We start from the raw sequence: 10,538 nt of genomic DNA on the forward strand, positions 1-10,538 counted from the left end.
TGGACAGAACTTTTTCCCAGGATGGAAGAATCAATTACTAGGGGCACATGTTTAAGGTGCAAGGTTTAAACAAGATGTATGAAGCAGATTTTTTTTATGCAGAGTAGTGGAACTTGTTGCTGGGGGAGGTACTGGAAGCAGATATAGTAGTGACTTTTAAAGGGCGTCTTGATAAATACACGAATAGGATGGGAATAGGGGGATATAGTCCCCAGAAGGGTCGGGGGTTTTAGTTCAGTCAGACAGCATGGTTGGTGCAGGCTTGGAGGGCCAAAGGCCCTGTTCCTGTGCTGTAATTTTTTTAGTTCATTGAAAGGGTTCCACTCTCTAAATGTGCAGATCATATGTGACCATCGAATGAGGACCATGCAGGTCGATGCATGCCATCCAGGGAGTGTCCATGACAGTTTTGTGCTCAGGCAGTCGGACATCCCCGGCCTCTTTGAAGACCGGCCCAGGCTACCAGGATGGCTACTGAGCGACAAAGGTCACCCACTGAGGTCACGGCTGATGACACCTGTGCGGAGGCCCGAGACCGAGGTGGAGACCTGCTACAATGAGACCCATGCAGCACCCATGTAGAGCGGTGCACCATCCTGCTGAAAATGCGGTGCCGCTGTTTGGACCACTCTGGGGGGGCATCTCCAGTTTGACCCTGTGTGTGCCTCACACATTATAATTATCTGCTGTGTGCTGCACAACATCACCCAGCAGCAGCGAGACCAGCTGGAGCAGGAGGAGGAAGAGGAGGAGGATGAGGGGCAAGGGGGCCAAGTGGTCGTCCCACCATATGAGGAGCCGGAGGAAAGAGGATGGAGGCGATAGCAGGTGCCCAGCCAGGAAGGGCAGTGAGGGACGCGTTGATTACAGCCCGCTTCACCGAGCTGGTGCTGTGCAGTGAGGGGGCTGCAACCACCACACTCCAGGAGCAATTGCAGCCGCTATTCCCCCTCCAAACCGATCTGGGCCCTCAAACCGTCACATCACCCTTCCACAGCCTCTGTCAACCCACCATCATATCCCCCCAGAAAGATCCAAACCTGTTAATGTGCCTGGGCTGGCAGTGGTTGTGTGTCTTGGTTGAAAGCTGGAGGATGATGACCACTCACTGTTGTGGCACACTGGGATCCTGCCCCTGGGGCCACTCAAGCCTGATCCCTAACCTCTACTCTGAATGCACGCTGCCACCCTGGCCCAAGTAGCTGTAAGGGTTGGGGAGACATGTTTGTTGGGTAATTGGGGGATGGGGGTGGTGGAGGGGCTCACTTGCACTAAGAGTCTGGTGGGTGTTGGAGAAGGTAGGACAGGCACTCTCTGACATGTGGCTGAGTCTCCAAGCACCTCTATGCAAGGGAATGGGGACAACTCTGCACTTTGGGGTGGGGTGGGGCGGGGAGGTGTGGAATTAGAGACACATTAGTCACAGCTGTGAAGTGCAAATAAAAGTTTATTGTGCTCTTAACGTTAGTGATCAATAAACCCTGACTACTGATAACCTTCACCCATGTTCTGTTAGTGAACTCGACCTTTCTAACTTTCTGTGGTCTACTGCTGCTTCTATGTGCGACCCCAGGGTGCACATCAGAGGTGGAGGTGTCCAGCAATGATGCACACCCCGTTGCCTGTGATGCCCTTGGCAGGTGTCCTCTGGGTGGCCAGGACCTGGAGGGCCCCAGCTGACTAGCCGCTGGCACTATTTTGGTGCCACCCTGTTCTTCTAGCTGGCCCTGAGATGCCCCGGTGTGCGGAAGGGGGGGGAATCAGAAGGTCTCGGGACGTCTGGGATCACTTGGGCGGACGGCCCCGGCATGGGCCCCAGCCCTCCCTCCTCACTTGTGAGGCCCAGAGGGCCCAGGGACACTCCATGGGATGTCAGAGTAGCTGGACTGAGCTCCAGGAACTCCGGTATCACCTGGCCCTGCCAGTCCTGGAGGCTCAGATGCGTCTCCCCATGATCTGTGATCCCTCAGTTCTGGCCCTCAGACTGGGCCAAGCTCTGGAGCCCCTCCACTGCAGCATTCTGTGAGCAAGCCAGGCTCTGGAGCCCCTCAGCAGTAGCCCTCTGACGCTGGGCTAAGTTATCGAGGCTCACAGACACGGCAAACTGTGTCTCCAGAATGCCAGTGAAAGTCCCAGCCATGGCCAACAGTTTCCCAACAGCCATGGCTAAGAAAGGCTGTGCCTCCTGGATGGCGTCAACACCCTCACTCATGGCCTGCTGTGTCTCCAGGATGTCCTGGACCCTGTCACCCATGAGGACAGACCCCTGGGTCAGACTTTCCACTGTGGTCGCAACCCTTGCAATGTTGGCCTGGTTCACACACTGTGTCAGCACCACCTCCTGCAGCAGTGCTCTGCTGGACTCCCCTAAACAGCCTTGCAGTCGCAGCACGGTTGCTGACAGCCCTTCCACAACCCTTCGTGTTTCCTGATGCATCACCACCAGCCTTGGCCCCGAGGCTCGGCATCTGGCTTGAGGACAGCTGAATCCTCGCCTCTGGCTGACCTCTATGTGCCCGAGCCCTAGGATGTGCATCAGTGTCTGTGATGTGCTCACCAGATAGTGACTCGGAAGCCTCAACACTAAAGCTACCCACTGTGGTGATAGTCTCTGTATTCGTGGGTTGTGTGGTAGATGCCGGTGCCGTTTCAGTGGTGCTGTCCTCAGAAGATTCTTCAAAGTCTCCCTCCAAGGTATTCTCCAGGGGGATCGTGGGCAGTTTGCTCCAGAACAGCGGAAGCGGGGGTGGTGGTGGGATCACCAAAACACAAAGGGCCAGGTTCCCCTGGGTCCAAAACTGCAAAAAAAACACACATTAGGGGAAGGGAGGTCAAACATTCTAAACAGCATCACACTTATTTCAAAGAGGACTTACGTCGTGGGCTATGCTTATGCTCACTTGCAAACTGGATGCTGACCTGGCTGTCCGTCAGCATTCTGGATGGACTATCTCCCCCTGCCAACTCCACGGTCCGCTCTTCAACGCTTGTCAGCTGCTGCAGGTCAGGCACACCATCACCACTCTGTGCCCTCACGTAGCGGTTATGCTTTTCTGCTGTAGGAGCTTAAGGTGTCTTGCAAGCATCAATATATTCAAATGCATGGTGTGTAATGTGTGCCTGTGTCTCGGGAGTTTTGTGCTGGCAGTTGAGGGGAAAAGGGTCACCACTGAAGGGTGCTCGTTGAGGGATGAGGGGAAGGGGTTAGATTCTGTTCCTGGGGGAAGGGGGCCTTGTTGAATGCTTGCACAGGGTTTGAGATCTGTGCCAAGAAAGTGTGGAGTTCCAAGTGGGATGCTCACTCACCCTTGCTGCTCAAAGAAGGTTGTACAGTTTTTTCTGCCCCTGCCGGCCAGAGCACAGTGTCAGGCTCCAGGCATTCACCACTTCTGCCACCTCCTCCCACAATGCCAAAGGTGACTGCACCCCTTGGACGAGGCGCCTGACTGGGGAAGAGCAACTGAATTCTCTCCTCCATGGCATCAAGCAGGCGCTCTTGGTCGGCCTCAGTGAATCTTGGGGTTGATTTCCTCAAATATATCTTTGTGGTGTGATTAGTTGTGTGTCCATTCCTGCAGTTTATATACAGCTCTTGGGGGGTGGCGGTTGCAGGGACTTTGGCCAGTCAAGGGACAGTTGGCAACAAATCCTTGTGAGAAATTTTGAAGGCTGCTTTCAATTGAATGTTATGCGTCCCTCGGGGTGCTGATTGGCTGCCATTCAATAAGCCGCTGTGTCCTGGGGGAGGTGCAATACTCAGAGCTCCGAATTAATAAGCTGCTGTGTTCAGGGCAGGTGCAATACTGAGGACTCCCATTCAAGAGAGGGAATGCTCGCAAGCTGGGGTTGTGTATGGTAGCACAACGCAAGTTCTCTGCAGGGCAGCAGAGAGGTCAGCATGTTCAAGGGGTGGGGTATCCACATTATCCAGATCCGTGGGGCATGGGATGAGTAGGCAGCAATGTCAGTGCGAGGGGAGGGGTGGGGGGGCAGGGGGTGCAGTGATGTCTGAACAGCGGGGGTGGGGGGGTATCGATGTCTGTAAGGAAGGGGCAGCAATGTCTGTGTGGTGGGGGAGGGATGTCTCTCTGGTGGTGGGGGAGGTGGTGCAGCAAAGTCAGTAGCGGGTGGGGTTACCAATGATAAGGCTGGTGATGTCTGTATGGAGGTTGTCTCTGCGGAGGAACTGGTTTGGGGGCCACCGATGAGGCCAGCAATATCTGTGGGAGTGGGAGGGTGTTGTGGAGAGCAGCAGTGTTTGCAGGGGGGCTGTGGGGGCAAGCAATGTCTGAGGGGGTTGGAGGTCAGTGATCTGAATGCTGGGAGATCTTTTCAGCAATCTCCCAGAGATGTGCACCTGCACAGATTCCCGCTCATCCTACAGATTTCACGCTGTTTGGTGTGGGTATGCTGTGCCCCACAGCATTTAATGATATTCATCATTGTGATCCCTGCAATGCACTGAGTGTGGGAGATTCGGGTCTGAAGTTGCACTGAACAGACAGTTGTGGTTTAAACCAGTTTTCTCACCAATTCCCTCACAGACATCGCAGGCCTCATCGCTGACCCCTGAAACCATCCCACAGACATGATTGGGACAGATTTTTAATTAGTTTGGCATTGAAGGGGCAGGAAAGTGGAGTTGAGGCTGAGACAAGATTAACCAGGATTGTATTAAATGGCGGAGCAGGTTCGAGAGGCTAAATGGCCTACTCCTGGTCCTAATTCTTATGATTTATACTCTTAGTAAATAACAGGGATTTCAAATTAGATCCAAGGACTAAAACATGATTGTTCCTATTCTGGACACTATCAAATATTAAGGTTTCATCCAAGATCGTAACAAATTTAGGGTTTGGTCTGGTCTGGTATTGTACCAAGAGAAAATGCAGAACTCTAGCATACAGAGGGAGCTGGATGTCCTGGTGCATAAATCATAAAAAGTTAGTCTGCAGGTCCAGCAAGTAATTAGGAATATAGATAGGATGTTAGTGTCTATTGCAAAGATACCCAGGTATAAAAATATGCAATTGTTCCTGCAGGGGCACAGGACCTTAGTGAGACCATATCTGGAGTAATGAGTACGATTTCTATCCCCTTCTGAGATCATGAGACCATAAGATATGGGAACAGATGGAGGCCATTTGGCCTATCAAGTCTGCTCTGCCATTTAATGTTACCATAACTGATCAAACAGAGGCGTTTTCTCCTCACCTATGTCTTAAATGGGTGACCCCTTACACTGAGATTATGCCCTCCTATCCTAGACTCTGCCACAAGGGGAAACAATGCCTTAGTGTCTGTCCTGTCAAGCCTGCAGAGAATTATATAGGTCTGAATAAAGTCCCCTCTCAATCTTCTAAACTCCAATGAGTACAGGTCCAACTCACTTACCCTCTCCTCATGAGAAAATGTCTCCATACCTGGAATCAATCTAGTGAACCTTCTCTGGACTGCCTCCAATGCCAGTATATCTTTCCTTGGATAAGGGGACCAGAATTGCTGTTGTCTAACTAGTGCCTTGTATAGATCGCCCTATTTTTATACTCCATTCCCTTTTAAGTAAAGATGAACATTCCACTTGTCTTTCCTAATACCTGCTGAACTTGCATGCTAGCTTTTTGTAATCAATGCATGAGGACCCAGAAATCCCTCTGAGCTGCAGCTTTCTGCAGTCCTTCTCCATTTAAAGAATATTCAGCTTCTTTATTCTTCCTATCAATGTGCATAATTTCACATTTTCTTACATGATATTTCATCTGCCAAATGTTTGTCAGACAGCAAACCTATCTGTTTGTAGACTCTTTGGGGATGACATTACCATTGTGCCCCACCAGCTGATGGGCGGAGTGAGCTGGTAAGATTGCCAGAGAGCTGAGAAGTCAGGTTCACACCCGGTTTCTCACCTCATGCGATCTAACCGGCACCGGGCATCAGGCTCGATAAATCTCGCACCTGGAACGGATGCAAGGTTGAATGCATTATTTAAATTTATTGTAATACTAATTTAAACAGAATAAGCAAGCCTGGGATAGAATTATCTGGGATCACTTGCCTGTGTGGCCACACTCCAGTGAGGATCATGTATTGTCCCCCATCAATCTCTCCTTCTTACCTCAGTATTTTCCACTATCTCTCTCGCTACGTCACACAATCAATCTCTCTGCCAAGCACTTACCTTTCCCTCCCACTCTCTATCCCCATTCTCCATCCACTCTCCCAGTTGGCCCCTTCCCATGCTCTTACTCATTTTCACATACATTCTCCTCCTGCCCCTCCTCCTCAAAGAACAGTAAGACCAATAGGTTACACTGGGAGAGCCATTTGAAGAGCAGGTGGGTGTGGAGGGGGTGTTTCAGGAAGAGGAGAGACAGATGGAGAGGTTAAAAGAACTCTGCTCGCCCCCAGCCCAGCAACACATACTACCCCCATTCCCCACCACAGCTCCCCAGCAATTCACACTCCCCCTTACACGGTCCCCGAACAACGCACACTCCCCATACCCCCACACTACCCACATTCCATCACAGAACTCACCATCACACACTTCCCACATTCCCCAACCCACAGACCCGCAGCAACACACACTCCTTCTATCTCCCCAGTACCCCTGCAATGCACACTCACCACATTACCCCCCCACAGCTCCCCAGCAAAACATACTCCCCACATCGCCCCCCCCCCCCCCGTCACAAGACCACCAACAACACAGCTGTCCTCATTTCCCTTCCACTCACAAACACAAACCTAGAATCCATGCAGTCCAGGCCTGAAACAGCACTTCTTAACAAATTCTGAGGCTGCAGCACTGCCATTTCAGAGAGTTTCCAGCCGATTCCCAGCCAGCAACAGCCCTCGCTGCTGCCAGCACTAGGACCCAGATTCAGCAATAAGACCAAAGATCAGCGCTCAGACTTGGGTCAGCGTTGAGAATCCAAAGTCGAACCCCGTGAACAGCATCAGCCTCTCACCGCACTCCAAAATGCAACCTGTACAGCATGAAACAACCTCCAGCAACACAGAGCCATTTGAAACCTGAAACTTACCTCCTCACTCACCCTCTTTGCTCTCCGAATGCAACTGATGTTTTCCTCACTGATTCCAACTGCAACAAATAAGCTGGGATGATTCAGAGTGAATTTTGTTAACTACATTGTGATGAATACAAATGATGCAAATTGATGCTTCACCCATTTTGGACAGGCTCCCAATTGTGCCAGTTGTTTTGGTGGTAAAATGGGAATGGGTGCAAAAATGGATTCCATTCCAGCTCGTCATATCATGCCAGATTTTATGACATTTTTCCAGCACAAAATGGCCACAATGAGATTGTTAAATTCTGCCCATACACTCCACATCTTCATATTGTTCTCTTACAGCCTGCCACAATATCTGCCACCCAGTTGCTGTCTATACACTGTATCTAAAACCTTCAGGCTCTGACTTGCCCTCTTCCTCATGTTGCTCTCATTCTCTCTCTTCACCCTCCTGCTCCCTCTGTTTGCTGCCCTGTTTTCCCTCTGCCCACTTCAGTGCTCCATCTCCTTCTCTTCCTCCTCCCTTTCTCTCACTCTCTCCCTTCATCCTCACATCTCCTTTCTGCTCTCTTCCCACTCCTCTCCCCGCCCTCTGTTCCATGCACCCATCATATTCCTGCTGTTTCTCCCCTCCCCCTCACAAACCTCTCTCCTCTCTTCCTCACTCCTCACACTCTCTCCCCTCCCCACCCCCTCTCTCTAAATCACTGACTGTGTTATTTTAACTTTCCCCCAGCTCCAGCCTCTCTGACTCTGGATCCGAACACAGCGCATCCCCGTCTCATCCTGTCTGAGGACCGGACCAGTGTGAGACTCGGAGACAAACGGCAGCCGCTCCCTGATACTCCGGAGAGGTTTGATCCCTGGGAATGTGTCCTGGGATCAGAGGAATTCACATCAGGGAGACATTACTGGGAGGTGGAGGTGGGGGAGAAGACAGAGTGGATTCTGGGAGTTGCCCGAGAGTCTGTGAACAGGAAAGGGGGAATCGACCTGAGCCCTGAGTCCGGATTCTGGGCTGTGGGGCTGTTTCCCGGAACTAGTTATTTTGCCCTCACCTCCCCCTTACAGACCCCCCTCACCCCGAGTGAGAATCCCCGGAAGATCGGGGTTTTCCTGGACTATGAGGGTGGACAGGTGTCATTTTACAATGCGGACAACATGTCCCATCTCCACACTTTCACCCACACTTTCACTGAGAGAATCTTTCCCATCTTCAGCCCGGGATGGAAAATCGGGAAAAACACGGCGCCGCTGACAATCTGCGGGATTAAAGGTCTCTAACAGATCCATCCCATAATTTCACACCGTCTCCCTGCCTCCTGCCAGCTGTAAACTGATGGAACCTGTTCATATTGTGGTTATTATATAGAATTATAATTTACATTGGGGGCTCCATGATTACATTTGTAAAATGATTCTTCAAATAAAACAATCTGAGAACCACTGGAATAGAAACAGTTTTTCTCAAAGATTCCACAGTTCATCATTAAATCCAAGAAGCAGAAACTCAACATGTTGTTTGTGTCTGTCACTGAGTGAGGGAGGCGGGATTCCGGGGAATGGAGAAGCCGATTGGCCGCACCTCCTGTCACTCTGAGTGAGGGAGGCGGGATTCCAGAGTGTTGGAAGGTGATTGGTTAGACTTCCCGTCACTCTGAGCGAGAAAGACTGGTTTCCGGAGAGTCTGAAAGTCTATTGGTCAGGGTGCCTGTCATTCAGAGCGAAGGAGCGGCCCTCCTGCGGAATGGGGAAGCGGATTGGCCGCAGTGGCTTTCATTCAGCTGAAGAGGCGGGTTTCCTGGATCTCGGAAACGGATTGGTCAGAGCTCCTGTCATTCACAGTGAGTGAGGCGGGTTTGAGCGGAATGGAGAAGCCGATTGGCCGGCGTGTTGTTATTTATATTGAGGGAGGCGGGGAATATGAAAGCTCATTGGCGGTTCCGCCTGTTAATCAGAGAAGAAGAGGGTATTTTCGGCAAACAGAAAGCGATTGGTCAGAGCTCCTTTCACCTTGGGCAGAGGGAGGCGGAGATCATGAAACTTGGAAAGCGATTGGTTGATCCGCCTGTCACTCTGGGGGAATTGTGGGGTGGAGTGGCGTAGAGGCGGGGAGAGGAGGAGGGGGCGGTGGTGGGGAGGACGGGGGCGGTGGGGGCGATGTGGGTAGGAGGGGGAGGAGGAGGAGGCTCTTCACTCTCATCTCTCACCCCTCACACACTCTGCACCCCACTCCTCACACACATTCCATCCCCACCTCTCACACACTCTCCACCCTCGCCCCTCACACACAGTGTGTTCAGAGTGAACCCCTTATAAAACATTGTTTCGACCTCAACTCGAGTATTGTGGCAAATTCTGGGCATCGCAGCGCCGAGCGTGTGAAGGCATCGGGTAGCGTGTAGAAAAAGATTCGTGAAATGGATCCATAAATGAGAATGTGTGAGCTTTCATTACAAATGAGCATTCCATCCAATAAAACTTTTACCCTGGTTCTCTGTGTGTTCACAAATGCTGTGGATATGCCGGCGTTGGACTGGGGTAAACACAGTAAAAAGTCTGACAACACCAGGTTTAAGTCCAACCAATTTGTTTGATAGTAAACTCACTAGCTTTCGGGGTTAGTCCCTTCGTCAGGTGAATGGAGAGTTCTGGCCTCAGACAGAGCATATAAATCGGTTGGAATCAAACCTGGTGTTGTCAGACTTTTTACTGTCTCCACAAACGCTGCCCGAGCTGCTGAGTATTCGCAAAATTTTCTGTTTGAATACAGGTTGGGAAATAGTATTTAGCTCTGAGATTGGTAGGGCTGTAAACCTGTATCGATGAGTTCAGACTATTGCCCTGCTGTGCTCTCTTGCAGCTCACGTTGCTTTCCTTTGACAGCGTACCTGGCTCTTTCCTGATACTACTGAAGGCAGCTATGGAGTATTATAGTACGGAACCATTCAAAAGATATGGATTAGAAAGAGCCCATTCAGCCCATCTTGTCTGTGCCGGCCAAACAGACAGAGAAAAAAAAAACTAGCCACTCATTTTGATCCAATTTCCCAGCACCTAGTCCATTGCTCTGCAGGTGCAGCACTTCAGATGCAGATTGTCGAATCATATGGTCTTAGAATTTTACGCACAGGAAAAGGCCCTTTGACAATTGTGTCTGCGCCTACCATCAAGCACCTATCCATTCTAATCCCACTTTCCAGCACTTGGTCAGTCGCCTTGCATGCTATGGCGTTCGAGTGCTCATCTAAATGCTTCTAAAATGTTTTGCGGGTTCCATCCTCGATCAACATTTCATGTCGTGAGTTCCAGGTTCTCACCATCCCCCGGGTGCAAAGGTTTTTTCCCAAAATCCCCTCTAAAGCTCCTGCCCTGACCTTAAATCTATGCCCCTGGCTATTGATCACTCTACTAAGGTGGGGCGGAAATGAAGTTTCGTCCGATCGACCGCATACACGACTGTCATATTTGTGCACACCTCGACCAGCTCCCCACCCCAAG

General features: G+C 50.9%; 1 protein-coding gene across 1 annotated transcript in view; it reads left to right on the top strand.

The window, feature by feature from the left end:
* LOC145337545 (uncharacterized) overlaps positions 1 to 8,391 on the top strand; it is a 93,656-nt gene extending 85,265 nt beyond the window's left edge. The window contains exon 20 of the mRNA XM_080182336.1: positions 7,774 to 8,391. Coding sequence (XP_080038462.1) covers positions 7,774 to 8,321 — 548 coding nt within the window. The 3' untranslated portion in view covers positions 8,322 to 8,391. The remainder of the gene's footprint in view (positions 1 to 7,773) is intronic.
* Positions 8,392 to 10,538: the final 2,147 nt, after the last annotated feature.

This window comes from Carcharhinus amblyrhynchos, unplaced genomic scaffold (assembly GCF_965287045.1).
Source record: "Carcharhinus amblyrhynchos unplaced genomic scaffold, sCarAmb.v2.hapA scaffold_52, whole genome shotgun sequence".
NCBI lineage: Eukaryota > Metazoa > Chordata > Chondrichthyes > Carcharhiniformes > Carcharhinidae > Carcharhinus > Carcharhinus amblyrhynchos.